Source organism: Gavialis gangeticus, unplaced genomic scaffold, assembly GCF_001723915.1.
Source record: "Gavialis gangeticus isolate Ggan-Ray unplaced genomic scaffold, GavGan_comp1, whole genome shotgun sequence".
Taxonomy (NCBI): Eukaryota; Metazoa; Chordata; order Crocodylia; family Gavialidae; genus Gavialis; species Gavialis gangeticus.
Window position 1 is genome coordinate 37,714,308 of NW_017728994.1, and position 19,185 is coordinate 37,733,492.

The window sequence follows — 19,185 nt, forward strand, 5'->3', positions numbered from 1 at the left end:
TACTTTATTTGATATCACTTTTCTCAGAAGTATCATAAAATTATGGTGTTTCTATTTATTTCAAGATATTGTAACATAACAAAGAATTGAAAATTAAGCAGGAAACTTCATTTGTGCCTTCGAAAATGCCTTAGATAAAATGAAAACAAAATCATTGGCTGTGGCAGAAATGATACTATGATGATACAGATTTGCTGCTACTTGCATTTTGAAGAGGTAATATTGTTAAAAAACATTTAGCATCTCTCGCCTCATTTACAGATCCTCATCCATTATACTGTTTACTTTGTTGAAGAATTCCTATTTCTTTAGCCATCAAACAAAATTTCTCTTTTGACATTTATAAATAAGATATATTTTAAATTAAATTTCATGTTACAGCATTTTTAAAAACTGAATTTCACAGAAAATGTTAATATTAGTACATAGACAAATTCATTTACATGATGGATGTAATCATGTACAGTTATTCTATCAAACATCCTAAGGTTTTGCTGCAGCTTCATCTATAAGGAAAGAGTGACAGTCTAGTTCCTTCTGAATGCAAGTCATGACAGACCTCAAGCTAGAAACTAGTTTTAGAAGATTCACTGTCTTTTGGATTTAACCTGCAGGCTTTGGATTTTAGTGTCACTCATGAATCCATCTTCTCCCTTAAATCTTCACTCATTAGTTTTACATACTGGGCTTTGTTCTGATCCAGTTGTAATCAAAATTACAGAGATGCAAATAGTGTTATCCTGAAGATGTACCAGTATAATACATCAAAATCTCTTTCATTGGCCACTCCCAATAAATGTCCCCCCCCCCCCCCCCCCCCCCCCCCCCCCCCCCCCCCCCCCCCCCCCACTGAATATATAATTGTCAATATTTACTATATCACTTATATGGTGAGTTTTTATCTTTTAGGAGATCAAAGTGAATTATAAAAGGCACTCATTTATTTAAAATGCAGAGCTTATGGTGACTAATTCCATTAATGAGGTACTGAATAGCATCCTGATGACTTCATACAAGGATAATAGGGTATTCTGGCAGTCTATCACAATCACAACAACATACGCTTCCAACCCACATGAAATTCAACTAACCAAATAAGATTCAAAGGTGTTTTAATGCACAATTTGCAGAAACTAGGAGTATGGGAAAGTTGAAGTGCTCACTTTTTACAGTTACTTGAATTACAAAGTGAATAGTTACTCTATATATCCTGACAGCACAAAAATGACCTGAGAACAAAATTAACAAGTATATAAATTAACCCCTAGCTTGTAAGCTATGTACATCTTATGTTGCATGTTGTTTGTCATAATCCATGATGCACCTTTTTTCATAACAAGCTCAGAGATGGGACCAATGAATTATGCTTTATTTTTATCTTGCAAACCAACTACAACTTTTAGCAGTGGTGAATAACTAGACAAGACTTTAGCTGGTTAGTGCCACTGAGTTGCTGTTGCCAAAGAAATCAATCAGCCTTTTATTGTTGCCTTTCTGAATGCTAAAATACAAAGAATATTTTCAACACCTTGAACAGCCTTGAATGCCTCCTCATTTCCACTGTTCGTTTGAAAAATATGTTTGTAGTACAACAAAATACATTCTGTACCACTGATGATCCCTGAATATTAATAGCAATGTTGTAATCTACAGGCATGGGAAACCTAAATAAATACTTTCTTCTATTTATAGTAATAAATAAAGGTGGAAATCTGTACAACATTTTCCTTTCCTGGCTTTTAGTTGATCTTTTCCCCCTTGAGCATCAAACAGCTTATTGCTAACATGATTTGGCTTTCTCAAAAAGAAAACTATTTTCATTTGTACACAATAGCATTTGTCTCGCTAATAAATGAGATGTCACCACTTTCAATAGAAATACATTTAAGTGCAATGTATTAAGCTCATTGATTTTTTTTCAAGCATTCCCATCAGAAGATGAAGAAGTACATTTCATAAATCCATCCATTTCTTCAGAGACTAAATCTTCATCACATTTCTTTCTGTGGCCATGCCTTGACAGCTTCTGACTAATTTCCCCATTTGGTCATGAGTCATGACTCTTTTTCCTTGAGTAATCAGAGCTTCTCCTGTTTTAAGGGGCAAAAGAAAAGTCGGCATTAGAAGGGAAATTGTATCGGAGTAATTTACAGGCTCTGATCCAGCTCCCATTGAAAGCTCTGTTGACTTTAATGGGAGATACATTAGACCTTTAATGAATTTGATCTTTCTAAGAGGTTCAGCACAAAGCTTAAGCCCAAGGGAAGAAGCTACAGCAGATTTAAGACATCTAGACATCTTTGTGCTTTTCTGATTCTTAGCTGCTATGAGGGTAAAAAGACTTCCAGTGTAATTTAGGCAACCCATACTTGGCCAACAAGTAGTGCCAACAAGGACTGCTGTACTACAGCGTGTTCAAACCCTCAGCCCACGCCAGCCCATCCCCCCATAGAGGGGGATTCCTAGGGTGGACGTAACTACCCTACTTCATTCATATGACAAGAGAGTATCTCTGGCACAAAAACAGAATAAAATGAGGGCCATAGGATCCCTCCCCCAATTTTGCAAAATGATTTTTAGCTATATCATGGAACAATGTCACACAAGATATTTATTTTACTTGGAAGAACATCACATTGTCATTCATCTGAAATACACAGTAATTTTACTTGGGGCCAAATCCTGCCCATCTCCTCTGATGCTGAAGAGGAACAGAGCCTAGTGGAACTAGTGTGCAATGAATAGGCTTCTGTTATGAAAAAGACAGGATGGTACTTGGGTACCCAATGCAGGGGACCTTCAGTCCCTTCACCTCAGAGCTGAGCTGTGCTCCACTTCAGTATCCCTCCTCTGAAACAGCTTCCAGGAGAGTTTTGTCTTGACACTTCAAGTTACTGAGCACTCAGGCCCTGATCCAAAGCACTTAGGCATGTGAGTAATTCCACTTTGTTAAAGGCAAGCCCTCTGAACAGAGCAGTAGTGGAACTGTGGCTGGATCCAACAGTTATTCTATCCTATAGGAAAGCTCCCTCGTTCTCTTACTTCCTACAGAGATCTTTAGCTACTTGGAACATCTCTACATCACAGTGGTAGGATGCTCTGTCCAGGCCATTTCTGAGCAAATCCTGTCTCCCTGCCATCCCCTTCCCCCCCACCTCATTCCCACATATATGTTTCAAACCCAGAAGTAAGCTGATGAGTCTAATCAGAAATGGTCACACACAGATGTTCTCAAACTTGTCACACAGGTCAAGCAGATGATCCTTACCAATGTACTTCTGTGTTTGGAGGATGTCAGTGGGATCAGATGGACAAGGTATACTCAGAGGTGTCTCAGCCCCACCACACCACTGCTGCAGTGCAAACCTGCCTTTGGACTACTGAATTAAGTCCTAGCGAGGGGGAAAAGTGTAACAAAAGCCTGATCTTAATACGAACTCAGCTAAAATTTCTGACTTAAGTTTGCAGAACCAACTCCCTCAGCATGCTGTTCACTGTGGTCCCTTTGATCTGACCAGGGCCCCTTCTCTTGTGAGTCCTGCTACTAAAATCCATGTGACTTTACATACAGCATGTATGTGACTTTACATGTGACTTTGCAGGCAGCAGCAAGCCCTTTAACAGACAATCATTTCAAATGCACTCTTTTCACATATTTTATCACAAGGAAACACTCTAACAAAAGAGAAAGAAATTGAACAAAGGAAGGCACAATACAGACCAACATAAAAACATCAAAAACTAAAGCAATATTACAGTGGGACACAAGGCAGAAATAGATTAAGCAAGTCATATAAATTGTGAATTAAAATGAAAATATAGATGTCATTCATTTACGAGAACTAACCATATCACTATATCCAAGGTCAAAACTAGATGTAAAGGAAAGAAATAGTAATAAAAAACAGTTGTAATAATAATACTGGTAATAAAAGATTTATTACAATTATATCCAAGGTCAAAACTAAATATAAAGAAAAGAAATAAAAATAGTAGTAGTAGTAGTAATAATACTGGTAATAAAAGATTAGGTCAGGTTTCAGCTTTCATGTATTTTTTAAAATTGAAAATAGTTAATTGTACATGTTTAAGAAAGCCCAAATAGGTCAGCCACTTTGCCTTTAACTTGCCATTTTGTGCTTATGTATTGCATGAATCTGAAATAAATTTTGTCATATAGGATGATTTCTTGCTCTCAGTTTCTTGCCTTGATGGAATTCTTTGCATAAGGGCTATAATTTATATGTATTTGCATTTGTATACCTTTATTTGTATTCAAATTCCTCTGTTTCTGTTGATCTTATCTGAATGGTTAGGGGAGGGAGGAGGAAGAGACAGATTTGGCGTAAGCTGAAGATGCAGTAGGATGGTGACTTCGAATTTTAAATTAGTTTTTGGGTTTTTTGTTTTGTTTTGTTTTTTTACAGCTATAAGATAGAAGACTTTAACACGACTTTTGGTATTTGCCATTCCAGTTGCCTAGCAGTTTTTAAAAGAAATTTAAGGATAAGTATGAAACAATCCTGTAATCCATACATTGTCAAAATAAGTCTGATTTCATTACTAAATAGAAACATCTATCATTTTTATGTATGCAATTAGAGATACTTTAGCATTTTAATCCTTTCTGATTTCTATGATACATTTTTATAATCACATCCTATCAGTGTAGATAGCCCTCTTACATGGCAGGACAATAAAAAGAGCAGCAAATAGACTGTGCAGATCCTGGAGAACTGATCCAACCATAAAAAACATACCTCTCCCCTGTGACACTCATTCTAAAGTTAAAATCTCTTAGTAAAACACAATAATGACTCTGCCTAGCTTCTGGTAAGCAACTTTAAGTATTCTGCACCAACTAAAATCTGGTCCTTAATGCAGGGAAATCAAGCTTATCCCTATAATAGGCATGCACCATTTAGGACAGGGGTGGGCAAAGCTCAGCCCATGGGCTGGATGGGGTCCACAGGTGATTCCATTTCCCAGCAGCCCCTGCCTGCATTTCTATGGCCAGCTTCCATGGAGAACCCAGCAGTGCTGGACCAGGGTTTGCATGGGGGCCAACTGCAGCAGCACTGGCAGCGCACATGCAGCTGGGCATGGACTTGCTCTGGGGCTGGGATCTTGCGGTGGTGACAGTGTAGTCCAGAGCCAGGACAGAGATGTGATCCGCTGCCCACATACCTGGGTAGGGGAAAGCAGGCACCAGATCACAGCTCTGTCCTGGCTCTGGACCACGCTATCAATACTGCAAGATCCCAGCCCTGGCCCAGGAGCAGCTCCCCGCCCAGCCACATGCCCTTGGGGCCAGTCTTCATGGAAACCGTGTCCCCACCCTGTCATGCTGCCACCACTAGTGGGGTCTCCAGGGAAACTGGTGGCAGCAATGAGGGCAGGGGCTGCTCGGAAATGGAGCCAGCTGCCAGCCAGATCTGCCATTTTGCTCACCCCTGACTTAGAAGCAAATAACTACTCTTTGGATGCATCTACACAAGATGCTGCTGCACAGTCATTATTGCACATTTATTTAGTTATTTATACTTTTTATACTCTTTATACAATTTATTTATTTATTTATATTGTGCAATAGTGTGTTAGCACTGTCTGTGCTGTAATGCACTAGTGTGCAGTATTTTTTGGCTATTGTGCAGTCAGCGTCTTGTGTCCATTTCTATTTGATATTCAATCACCGTAGTAGTATTTCATTGCCATGCCTTGTAAGGTGGAGACATCCCCAAAATGCCTTTTTGAAAAGTATCATTTCAACATATCTTCATTCCAATTTGTCTAATTATGTCTTTCTAGTGACAATACTCCACCATATGGTATGCAAAATTGAAATGGTAGATGTGTCTGAAATATCCTGGTCATTGGGAGTGACTGCTGTCAAAAATGCTGCTTGGATGCAGTCAGACAATGTCCTATACACAATTTCCTAGAACTAACAAGACCACACATCTGCTGTGTTCAAAAAAAAATGTTGATGTCTTACTGAGTGAGCAGATCTAAAAGGCAAATATTTATCTTATCTGGTATTTCAGTAGTTTATAACAGTATAGTACAACAGGATCTCTCTTCTGGGAATACAGTTATTTCAATGTGTGCTTCTGACTTAAGTGATGTTATTAGCACCAGCTACAAGTAGGTCATAAATGTCAAAACAGCAGTAATGGGAAAAGTTATAGCTGCATTAAACATCAACATATTTTTCTGACATTAACTATATATCAGGACATTGAAGAAAGCAAATTCTCTTGCATTATGTTTGCAGGAAGGAAAATTAATCTGGGGGTCATGAACCCATTTCAGTAGGTTACATGCACTCTGCCCTTGCCACAGTGTTAACTGAGAGAGGGTCTGCCTACTTGGGAGGTGCATTGTAGGAAAAATACTCAAAACTCCCAGTTCTATTATTAAGGGGTTCCAAAAGAGGAGGTGAAACCCAAGTATAAACATATTTCCAAGCAATTTTGAGCCTCCTCTGTAACAATACTTAATTAAACAAAGAATAATAAATATAGCTTTTGCAAGTATGTGTTATATAGCGATATCGTCTTCTTTCAAAGAACAGAAACAGAATCTAAGGAAAATTAAGAATAGCATTTTCTTAATTACTACTAGATCTGTTGCAAACTTGTTTCTGTGCTTCCCAAAGAGAAGTTAGCACTTGAGTAGTTTTTTCCTGAAAGACAAGAAAAATCAAAGAGAAAGTTAAGATGGTTATGGGGAGGGGGAAAAATATATGGCACCATTTTCAAGATACCTTTTATTTATTCTTTATCATATCCTGAACCTCTGTGTGTAATTGACCTATTCTTAACTATGCTCCTGAAATGCAATGCTAAATAGTAAAAGTATTGCAATATTTTATCTACTGGATGTTTGTTGTCCTACCATAAGGTAAGAGTGTCTAGCTAGAAAATGGAAGAATAGCTAAATAGACAAATGTGTGCCATATCTAGTTAGTAATCAATACCCTTAGTCACTGGCTGTGCTTTTTAAAAGCTGTTTAGTATATCTCCTGTTCTGGTTAGTCCCAGATAGTAAGCTAAGTATTCTGAAAACCATCTAAACTGTAAATTCTTCATCACAAGTAATCTGAACCTAAGTAATGTTGCTAAAAAAATGAAATAATAGGTATTACTCAGAATTTCTCCTCTTCCACTTTGTGCTGTATCTCTGACACTTCCCTAATAAACCTGATGTGTTCGCAGGAAAATCACCACAGGCAGCACAGATGTCCTATACCTGCATATAAAGTACAGGTTAGAGTACCCAGAGATCACCCAGGTGTCAGCACCATGGAGTCATTGGCAGTTAGTATTGTTTATAGTGTACTGCAAGCTAAGTAGGGAACTGAACAAGCACACAGCCAGCCTGAAGTCACAGCCAGTACAAATCCCATTTTTACATTCTCTTTCCAGAGTTTTACTGTTAGCTACAGCTGAGGATCTAGGCTGGCATGCTTATCTTGATAAAATGCTTCTGTACAGATAAAATTCCTAGCACTGGGAGCAGGTTTTTAGACAGCCAGCCTTCTAAAAAAAAGTATTTAACAGAGCTATATAAAATAAAAATTTGTTCTGATTCTTCCCAGAGTTTTGCTCTTCAGATTGTTATCCAAAAGGACAAATAAGAGGCCTAGAGAAATGGAGAGAAATAGAGAAGATTTTATAAACAAATAGAGGGCTGAAACTAGTTCCTTCGGTGCCAAATGCCTACTAAGTATCTGGAAAGCATTACTGGTCACTGCACTACCACACCTTTAAAATAAAGCAGAAATCTGGAGCAATTACACAGATCACTTAACATTTTCATAAATAACTACACAATGGTACTGATTACCAGAATTTAAGCTTCTCTATCCTGCAGTAAGAAGCAATTCCTAGGAACATAGGAATTACTATTCTCTTTGCTCCCCTAGCATTTCCCAGACCTACTGTCTAAGGGTGCTTGTACATGCGATAGGGATTTAGTTCGGTTTAGTTCTCCCTGAATTGAAAGGGTAGGCTTTTAAAAACCTACCGTTTCCACCGTTCCAATTTAGGGAGAACTAAACGCCCATTGCATGTACACAAGGGTTAGGGGGCCCAATCCTTACAGCCTGTAGCACCCCTCCAGACAGCTCCTGGGTGGGCAGGAGCTGCGCAGGGGGGCACCACAGCTGCCGAGGGAAGCACCAGGCCCTGCGCAACTCAGACAGGCAGGCAGGCTCCAGGAAGAGAAAAAAAAAAGATTAGGCTCCTTGCCACTTTTTTTTCCCTTCAGTTGAGCCAGCCTGCTTGCACAGCCCCTGAGCTGCACAGGGCCCGGTGCTTTCCTCCATGGTGGCAATGCCCCCCTGGCACCAGCTGGCCTGTGCACCAGCAGGCTGGTACCACCTGGGGTGTGCCACCACTGTGGAGGGAAGCACTGGGTTCCCCCACAGCTCAGAGACTGCTCAGCCCACCGGCACCTCGCCCTCCCCGACCGCAAGAGATGCAAGTAAGCTCCAGCACCCCATGTACCATTCGTGCCAGCTGGGACCACCCAGGAATGGCTGGCTTGCCTCTGGGGCAGAGCGGCAAGGCAGCAGGAGGGTGGCTGGGTGTGCTGGTGATGGGAGAAAGTGGCAGGGATGGTGCACAGGGCACTGGAAGCCCGCCAAGCCTGAGCTTTCCCAAACATGTTGGCTTCCAGCGCCCCATGCACCATTGCACTTTGTTATGTAGCAAACTAAAACACCTCGGATGGGTTTTACCTTGCTACATAAAGTCATTTAAAGCAGAATATGCCGCCAAATATGTAAATAGCAACGACATTAAAGTGGAATTCACTGCCCTGTATGTAAGTAGCAACACCATTAAAGCAGTGCAAAAGGGCAATTAAGCCACTTTAAAGGCCAATTTTGTTGCATGTACAAAAGCCCTAAGTTACCCTAGCAGCAATTTGTGGCTCAGCTCTGGCTACTTCTGGCCCAAAACTAATAGAGGCCTATGGCTGGTTACAAGAACTGGCACTTAGGCTAAGTACAGATGATCAAAAAGGCCAAGGGTGAATCAATTAAATCTTCATAGGTTAGTTTAAACTGTGTAGATTGAACTGAAAAGCAAATGAACAGATGTTCACTTTTGAACCTGGAAATGCAGCCACATGCCTGCAGTGGCCCAGGCCAGAAGCTGGGGGCGCTAGACCGTGCCTCCCTACTCAGTTGGAGCAGACAGCTTGGGCACGACTAGCTTGCCCACTTTGCATGGGAGGGGTTGGCAGGGGAGGTGCAAAGCATCCTGCGATGTTGGGAGACTGTGAGTTAACTTGAATTTGGGACAGAGGTCATCCGGGACAGAAGTTCAGTAAACTGTTTTTCCCTTTAGCTTCCTTCAGCTGTGGAGTTTTACCATAAACTTGGGACCATTCACCCTTTAGAGAGACAAAACTGCAGCCTGTCTATAATCAGGACCTCTTTTGCAAGCTTACACACTGAGTTACAGTACAGTTAAAACTCCCTCCCAGTGGTATCAGGTAGAGTATTGCTACTACCCAAATCAGATTAGTGACCCTCTCTCCCCATGGAGTCAAAACTCTTGTTGTGACCTATGACCTCACCTGTGCTTTACCACAAAAGTGGCAAATAAGTGCAAATAATCTACCACAAAGCAGCTACTCTGTTACCTAGAATAATAAGTGTACTGGGAGACTGGCTACTGACAAAAGAAACAAGAGACAGGTCTACAGCCCAACTGTTTATTATTTACAATGTGAAGCACAAGAATAGACAATGGGAAAGTGTTTATCTAGCTACCTGACATAACAATATAGGTTCTCACTGAAACTGGTTAGAGAGACTCAGGAGGGTGGCATGCAGACTGATAGCAGCTCTTCTTGAATTTGTTGAGTTCTCCCATTTCTCATACAGTCTATATCCTATATTTATATATGGCTTATTTTATTAAACATTCTCTGATTTGTTTTGTTTAAATTTCTTGATTTCACTGAGACTTTGGGCACTGGACTGAACTAGTTTTTCTATAGGCTTGAGAGGTACCAATTAGCTGGGATCTACGTCATGAAAATTGCAATTCTGGAAGGAAAGATTTCTTACCTCTTTTCTTCATCATCTTGGAATGCTGCTTGCCATTATCCTGCTTTTCTTTTCACTTTGTTTTATGGTCTTCACTGACAGGGCTGCCTTGTTTTTAAAACTAATCTAAGACGTTTAATGCACTCATCTTTTATAGCAAAATTACATCTACAGCTGCAATTACACATTTGGTTACATAAATCACTACTTTTGACATTCTTAAGCTAAAGATATGTTATAGTATGTTTGGCTTATCCATTTAAGGCCTTCTTGAATAATGTCTCCTTTCAGGCCTTTTCCTCTGTTTAATTTGATTTCTCTACTAGTTCAGCTGGGTGTGCTAATTACTGCTTGTAATGCCTCAAAAGGTCACTCTGTTGTAACTCAGAAACAGGCTTCAGGGCCTTCTGCTTTACTTCTGTGGGTTGGCTTAGGTCCCTTGAAAACAGCCAGCTCTGGCAAGAAGCATTAGGAGGGAACGACCATGTCTAATCTACTAGCAGGATGCTTAATTGCTTGATCCCGACCTAATACTTGCTCTCCGGCTGATTTTTGTTGCTAGCAAAGTACTACCCAGTGTCTTGTGGCCTGTTATAAACTAGTCAGGGGGGATCAGCAGGCATTGGGGGAGTCCCTGTTCCCCCGAGCACAGCCAGGAGTGACCAGGAATAACGGTCACAAGCTGGCAGAGGATAGGTTTAGGTTGGACATCAGGAGGTGCTATTTCACGGTCAGGGCGGCTAGGGTCTGGAACCAACTTCCAAGAGAGGTGGTGCAGGCTCCTACCCTGGGGGTCTTTAAGAGGAGGTTAGATAAACACCTTGCTGGGGTCGTTTGACCCCAGTACTCTTTCCTGCCATGGCAGGGGGTCGGGCTAGATGATCTGCTCAGGTCCCTTCCGACCCTAGAAACTATGAAACAATGTTGCCCCACTTCTTTGGCTGTGAGGGACTGCTTTATGTTGCTTATTTCGCTTGTTTCCTAGAAGTGTGGTTCTGAGGCACTCTAACCACAAATGCCTGTAGAGAGCAGACCTAAGTGCAGAGCTGCAACCTCAGGCCCTGAATAAGCCTTGGAGCAAAGGCCATGGAAAAAGCACAAGGGGCGAAGTTACAAAATCTGTAAAACAGGAACAGCTGAACGTCAACTAAACTGAAACTACTTTTACTAAAGTCATAAACTTTTCTATTGATCTTAAAATTTACAAAATGTAAGGAGTCCAGTTTTATGAGTGATCTCTAATATTCACAGATGTGAACAGAGACCAATAAAATGAAGGAAAAAAAATCTAACTGGATCAGGAGAATGGGCCAGGAGATAGCAAAGGTGTGCTATACAGGCAAGTGTAAACTAATCAGTGTGAGAGAAGAGAACAAAATCAGGAACAGAAGCCGAAGGAAAGTCATCCAGCACACTGATAAAAGAAAAGATTTAGAAGTTATTGGTAAAATTATTAACATGTATAACATGCTAATTTGTGTTAGCAAGGAACTGAAATAAAAAATAAGACTGAAGGCTACTGCTATATAACATGAAATGCTTGAATCTTATCTGAATTTTTTTGCAAAGTAAGCTGTCATTCTTTAGAAAGCCCATTATTATTATAAGGCTTCATCTTCTCCACTGAAGTCAAGGTGAGATTTGCTACTGATTTCAACGAGAACACAATCAAGGCCTTAGAGAGGCTGCAGTGTGCAAGGCAACAAGTAAAACAAATGCCAGCTTTCAGAACAGGTGGCTAGAATTACTATTTTTCTCATTGAAAAAGAGATTGATATTAACTACATTTTGAAAAACGGTTGCTTATATTAGCAGGGATGGGAATGGTTTCCTACATGAGCTTCTATATAGGACACAGACACAAGGTGAAAACATAAAGGAGAAACACAAGAAACTTGGCTTGCTCCAGGAGAGTAATAAATTAATTATTATAAGTAAAACAAGAATACCAGTAAGATCAACAAAACCTTCACCTTCAGTCTGGAGAAGGCTGGAGCCTAGATTAGAGAAAAGGGCTCAACTAACAAAAAATTATGTGGGGGAAATGAGGAGGGTTAGAATAAGCATGATTGGGTAAAAATCAGATGGCTTTTTTCTGTTCCTAAAATAGATTATAATTAGTTGCATTTTGTTGGGTTAGACATGATGGAAAAACTTCAGCTGGTTTAAATCAGCATGGCACCACTGATGCACCAATAATTGCACCAATTCATACCACCATAGGATGTGACCCATATAAATCTAGGTTAGTCACTAAAAACAGATCAAAGGCCCACCAAAATTTATAGAGATAAGGCATGAAACTTTCTGAAGGCAGCAAACACACAAGGTGTGATGTGGCTAACATCTTGGCCAGCTGCCTTAGATTTTGTAGCCCAAACAACTGTTTGATTGGTTTGTTGGTTTGACTGGTTGATTGGTTGTGCAGTTTATATGCTGCCCTTCCCAACAAAGGCTCAGGGTGGCTTACAGCAGAATGAGGGAAGCAGAACAACTTAAAAGGGCAACTAGAATAAATAAAACAAAATAAAAGTAAACAAAATAAAGCAGAGACCCACTAAACAATACTCCACCTAATTTTGGTTGTTAAATACCTGCCTGAACAGAAAGGTCTTGTAGTAATTCCAAAAGATGTCCAGGCTTGGGCTTTAGTGAGCCTCAAGACAGATGGTGTTCAGAGCTGAGAGACAGTTTCTGAGACTGGCCTGTATGCTTTCACTAAGAGGACTTGGTGTACTCTTGGTAATTGCGGGATATTGCTCTTGACTGACCCTGGGGATCGCAGTAGGGCATAGAGAGGAAGGCAGACCTTTAGGTATGCAACTCCCAGGCTGTTAGGGCTTTGTAGGTCAAAACTAGCACCCTGAATTGCACCCACAAAGCCCTTGCAGATGATGGAGGACTGGAGTTATGTGCTCCTGGTGACCCAACCCCATCAGAAGGCAGGCCGCTGTGTTTTGCAACAGCTACAGTATCCAATTAGTTTTCCAGGGCAGCCCCACACATAGCACTTTACAATAGTTCAGCCTTGAGATTACAAAGGAATGGATGATGATGGCCAGATTAGAATTTCTAAGAAAGGGTCATGGCCTTCTCATCAGATGGAGTGAAAAGGTCTCTTAGCCAGCGCAGCCACTGCTGCATGAAGATCCAGGTGCAGCAAAGGGACCAGGAGCATTCCAAGGCTACAAACATGAATGACCAAGTTTCAGTTGGTTCACCCACATCCAGTCTTCAACTACAGCCAGGCACTTGGAAAGGACTGAGTCTGCAAGGCCAAGGTCAGAAGAGAAGAGAGGTAGAGCGGGTGTCATCATCACACTGGTGGCATCTAACTCTGAATCACCATACAATATTCCCCAGTGGCCTCACAGACGCATTAAACATAGGTACAGACAAGACGGTGCCCTAAAGGACCCCACAAAAAAGGTTCCAAGGGGATGACGAGTACTTGCCCATCAACACCCTAAGGTACCACTGTGCTAGGAAAGAACAAAACCAATTTAAGAGCTATTCGGCAAATAACCACCAGGTCATGTTAATGCTTGATCAATACTTTGTGGTCAGCTATATCAAAGGCCACAGAAAGATAAAGATCAGCAGGGTACAATTTCCCTTGTCAATCTCCAGGCAAAATTCATTGACCAAAGCCATGAGCACAGTCTAGAGGCAGGTAATTTTTGCCTGCAGAGTTGGTGAAAACTCATTACAGTGGACTGAAAAAGACTTGATTTCTGGGCAGGGACAAGCTGGGTTAACCATGCCTTGGTTCCACTGAATGACATTTGGAAGATGCAATGGCAGTGGAGAAGAAAAGCTTCTTTGCTGCCACCTCTGCCACACCATAGTTTTTGAAAAAAGATCCATACTACAATTGGCTGGCTTTGGCACAGGTTTCATAGATTTCATAGACATTAGAGGCTGGAAAGGACCTCAAGAAATCATCAGGTCCAGCCCCCTGCCATTGACAGGAAGTCAGCTAGGATCAAGTGACCCCAGCAAGAAAAAAATCCAGCTGTTTTTTGAGAGCCACCTGTGCTCCAGCCACCTACTTTCCAGCTGAAGCTGTCTCAGTTCCCTCTTGTACCGGGGGACTGGACACCAGGGTGCCACTGTGTCTATGACCAGGATCAGTGTGCTATACCACAGATCAGCCAGGCCATCAACAGAGTAGACCTCAAGGTCAATGGGATTCCATGAGTCTCTGGGTGCAGAGCAGTCTAACTGGTCCATCACCCCAACAGGGGCAATGGAGAACAGTGATCTGTGCCTCTAGGAGGTAGTGGTCTGATAACTGAAAATGATCAATTTACAGTTGTTGTAACAGAGAGCCTTGGAGGGGGCTCTCTGTTCCTTTAAGGGAAGCAGCAGCCTAGGCAAGGAGCACTGCAAGCCAGGCAGAGCACCAAAGCTGCAGGTCACCAGGACAACAGGCTAATGGAGCAATTAGCAGGCACCTGCCCACAGTCTGCTGACCGGATGTAAGCAGAGCCCTGGGAGCTCATAAACCCAAGGCTGAGGCTGATTCAGGGGGGTTTGTTTTCCTGGCAGCCACAGGGAAAGGAGCTCCTACTCAGGAGAGCCACTCAGGGATAATGGACCAACTGCTTTGCTGCCTACAGAAAGAGAGAGGCTCAGGGAGCTCACAAGAAGCCCAGGGTGCTGTAATAGCGAGTGAAGGCTTACACGCTTAAAAGGACAGTGGGCTGTTATTCCTTTATGGTATGTTATAACCCAGGGGCTTATTTTTATATTGTGTTTAAATTGGAGGTTTGGAATGAGGCTGGAAGGGGAAGTTTGGAGGTGTCATTAGTGTCTGAGAGGCACATAACTGCCTTGAGACCTGCTAGGGGCAGATAGTGCAAGGCATAGAGACAGGGGGCCAGTGGCCCAGTGCCAGAGAAGGTACAGCCACACAGGGGTTTGGGACCCACAAGACAGGGGACAGGGTCCCGGGTGATGGAAGGAACAAACGAGGGCAAGTGCCTCAGATCCAGGTCCAATTCAGTGGGGCCAAGTTAGAAGGCCTAGCTGGATTAAAGCGGAGGAGGCCGAAGCCCCAACAGAGAGAACATCATTCTTGTAACACCTGTGAGGCATGGGATATGGTAAAGGGGGGGATTTGGAGCCACACAGTTAGCCCTTAAGGCTTGGGTGCCCAGCTGGGCACAGTTGACTATGGAGGCCCAGCCAGGGGACCAGGGCAGACCACTAGGGTGCTGGGGACCCTACCAGGGGTTCAGTGAACCAGGGCTACACAAAGGTTTGTGGGAAACCTCCCTATTTATTGTTATTCTATCAAGGCATAGCAGGTAAGATGGGAAGGTGCCCTAGGGGCGGAGCAGGGAATGGCCATGGAGCTACCAGGGAGGGTCACAGCCACCCCTAGGACCTTGATGTGTTACAGTTATGTTTTCAGGGGACAGGACGGGATCATGACTTTGACAATGAGTCTACAGTTAAGTCTGAGACTCATGCCTCTGGAATCATAACAAGCCACCTTAATTGCTTAGGCATTGCGTCACTCTAAGTCTGTTTATGGTGTCATTTAAATTGAATGTACTTACTCAGTATCATTAGAAAGTGTTCAAAGGTGACATTAAACTTCAATCACTTTTCTCACAGGTAATAAGGTGAAGAAAATTACATAAAAATAAGAATACTACCAAGTAATACAGCATTCCCTGTCTGTTTTGTATCAATTTTTCCTGTTTTAACTTCAAAGTACAATAAATTGCACTTTACTAAAATCTCAAAAATTCTAAGGCCTAATCCAATAGTCTTTACTACAGCAGAACTGTGAGGACCTATGACCAAGTTTGGTAGATGTATCTAACAGGCAAGTAATGATTTCAAGAAGTACAGGGTCATGATTCACCTTCTAACTCAGAGGGAAAAGTTAGAGCACAAAACAATGAATGTTTGTAATAAAGGTTAAATGACCTTACAGCACAAATTCTGGCTTTTCTGCAAGCTTCAGAGCCTCATGCATCCCTGCAGCTGACAGTTTCCGGTTGATATTTCTATATCTGCATTGAAGTAGATTGCGATAGGTTGTCCTCAGGTCCCGATTGAAGAAGGCATATATAAAAGGGTTAATAAGAGAATTTGCATAACCCAACCACAGAAATGTTCTCTCAACCCACAGTGGGATGCAGCTGCATGCTGTACCACAGATAAAGGGTCTGGCAGTTGAAAGTATGAAAAATGGAAGCCAGCACACAGTAAATGCCCCCACAATAATTCCAAGAGTAGTGGCAGCCTTCTGTTCCCTTTTGAAGATGGAAATGTTTCTTCTATCGTGTTTAAGGAGTCGTGAAAAATTTGTGCATTCTTCAGATTCCTTGTGTAGTTTTACAACTCCATTCACAGAAATCCCTTCAGTTTCTTCTGGCCGTGGGAAGCCAGCAAACTTGTGTTTAGCAGCACTCTTCTTGGCAGCTTTATAAATCTGATAGTACATGAAAAGCATCACTGACATTGGAATATAAAATGCAACTGCAGTGGAGTAAATTGTATAGCCGAAGTCTTGACTGATTAAACAAACCTTTTCATCATTCACATTTTGGGCCCAACCAAAGAGGGGTGGGATAGTGATAGAGGCAGATAGGAGCCATACGCACAGGATCATTTTAGCCATACACTTCCCATTCTGCCTTACAGGATATGTAAGAGGTCTTGTTATTCCAAGGTACCTAGAACAATAATGCAGAGTTACTACATGATACATTGGTGTATAAGAAAAACTATTTTATACAGTCTGCCATAAAGACATTAAACAAATGTGATATGGTTTATTTTATGTTCTCTCTCCTGTACTTTTCAAACTTCCAGCTAACTGACAATTTAATTTATGATCAATCTTTCTGAAAGCGGAAAACCTCCCATTGACTTCTGTGTGCCCAAGCTTTTTTCCTCAGAGGTAGAATCTCATAAGTGTTAGAAAATATTCTGAAAGTTTAAGTGAAAAATGGTATCTCTTGCATAATTCAGTTTTCTTGGCTAACTTTTGGAATTCAAGTCATGGTCCATGGTTCTCAGTTTACCCAAAGAAACATTAATGCTATAACTGTCCTTAATATTATTATTATTATGTGATCCTTCAAGAGATAATATACAGAAATCTTACAGATCCATGACACTAAAATTGATAAAATAGATTGTGATTTGTTTTTAACTGTTATATTTTAGAAAGGAAAACTCTGAATTTCTGAACCATTCAATTCATAATTTTTTATAGTTACTTCTTTTGAAAGTGATGCCATTTTTTAGCATTAATCAAGCATTTCTTGAACAACATAAATAACATTATACCTTAAGTTTAATATGACCTAAAATATCTAGAACTCACAGAATGTAAGACTTACAAATGACTAAGAAAACAGATTAAAATACTGATAGAAAGGATAGGTTAATGATACAACTTATTAATCAGATGATGTCTACTACCCGATTTCTATAGTATAAATCTGTCCTAAATATAAGAATGAAACATATGCATTTTGCTCAGACTCTGACTGTTCGACATAACTAGATATAAAGAAATATCCTTGTCCCAGGGGGGTCACAAACAGAGATCCCAGAACCCCCTCTCATGGTGGGACCCGAGGCTGGGGTGAGCTCCCAGAAGAACAAAACCAAAAGCCCTAAGGAGGGGACTTACTTACCTTCAACAGGAAAAGCCACACTGTGCCGAGAAGAGCTGCTGGCACGGTTTATCAGCCGCTTTTATTTGCGGCTGGAACCAGCACCGGCAGATGATGTCATCAAAAACCACTGCCCAGTGGATTTAAAAGTTGGTGGCAAGGTAACAGCGGGGGCAGCAGCTAAGCCTGAGACAGGAGACGAAGCTGCTTCCCGGGCTACTGGGTTGCAGAAGCAACAGATCAACAGGGGACTAGATGGGGACTCACCAGCGGGGTCCCGGCTCCCCTGAAGTATAAACGCCTGGCTCAGCAGGGCAGCCAGGCCAAGGAGGATGGCATTGAGGGATCCCAATGACCACAGATGCAGGAGCCATGAGTGGGGCGGGCTGAAGCCTGAACCCCTGCTGTTCCTTTTCTTTTTTCTTTGTTTTTCTGTTTTATGTTAGTACCCTGAAGGGCACCCAGAGCCTGAACTGGGGAAGGCATCCCCAATCGACCCACAGGACCAAGAAGAGGCATGGAGGCAGCCACATCAAACGTGACATCCCAAAGATAAGGCCCGGGTAGACGTTGGGACAAGACTGGTCCCAAAACCATAGACACCTGGGGCAAAGACAAACACCGAGGGTCGGGCAAAAGGGGGCAAGAGCAGGAGTGAACATCAAAGAGACAAGCCGGCGATCTATCACCTGGTCATCCTGAAGGCTGGCATATGGCTGGGGTGTAGGGGAGGTGGAGCCCCAAGAATGCCCGCAAGGGGCAGCGCTCGGTCCGCGAGTTTCCACGAGGGAGAGTCCCACTACTGAAAGGAAGATCAAGTCATGGCAGGCGAGTGTCAGGGCCTCCATCGGGGTTGAACGCAGCCCAACACCCAAGTCTCGGGGATGTGCCTCGAGGCCTGAACTGGGCATGCACGCTAAGGCTTCTAGAGAGTGCCTATACCAAATCATGCAGGTGCAATATTAAGACTTTCTCTCCTTGCTAAAATAAATTAAAATGCTCTAAACTGCATGAATTTTTTAATGTAATAATTTAACTGATTATGGAATTTAATAGATTCCAGTAAACTCATCTTTTAAATTCTTGTTGAGTTCATGTTGTTTTGTTTAGAAATACCTGCACTGGAGAGGTGCCGGACTGGAAGAGGGCCAATGTGGTTCCAATCTTCAAAAAAGGAAGGAAGGAGGACCCGGGAAACTATAGGCCAGTTAGTCGTACCTCGATCCTAGGCAAGCTGTTTGAGAAAATAATTCTGGCTCACATCCAGGAGGGGACAGCAGGGGACTGCATGCTTAGGGGCAATCAGCACGGGTTCATCAGTGGCAGGTCCTGTCAGACCAACCTGGTGGCTTTTTATGATCAGATCACCAGATCATTAGATGCAGGGGTAGCAGTGGACATAGTCTTCCTGGACTTCCGGAAGGCTTTTGACACTGTCTCTCACCCCGTTCTCATTAAGAAAATGGGAGGCTGTGG

General features: G+C 42.1%; 1 protein-coding gene across 2 annotated transcripts in view; it reads right to left on the reverse strand.

Moving 5' to 3' along the window:
- Positions 1-837: 837 nt before the first annotated feature.
- Positions 838-19,185, reverse strand: part of HTR7 (5-hydroxytryptamine receptor 7) — a 70,249-nt gene continuing 51,901 nt past the window's right edge. Inside the window, exons 2-3 of one of the 2 annotated variants that reach the window (XM_019502590.1) lie at positions 16,012-16,758; positions 838-2,090 (exon numbers count right to left, since the gene is read on the reverse strand). In XM_019502590.1, the coding sequence (XP_019358135.1) occupies positions 2,048-2,090; positions 16,012-16,758 (790 nt within the window). In that variant the 3' untranslated portion in view covers positions 838-2,047. Of the gene's footprint in view, positions 2,091-16,006; positions 16,759-19,185 lie in introns of both variants that reach the window. The other variant, XM_019502591.1, reaches the window with a different exon arrangement.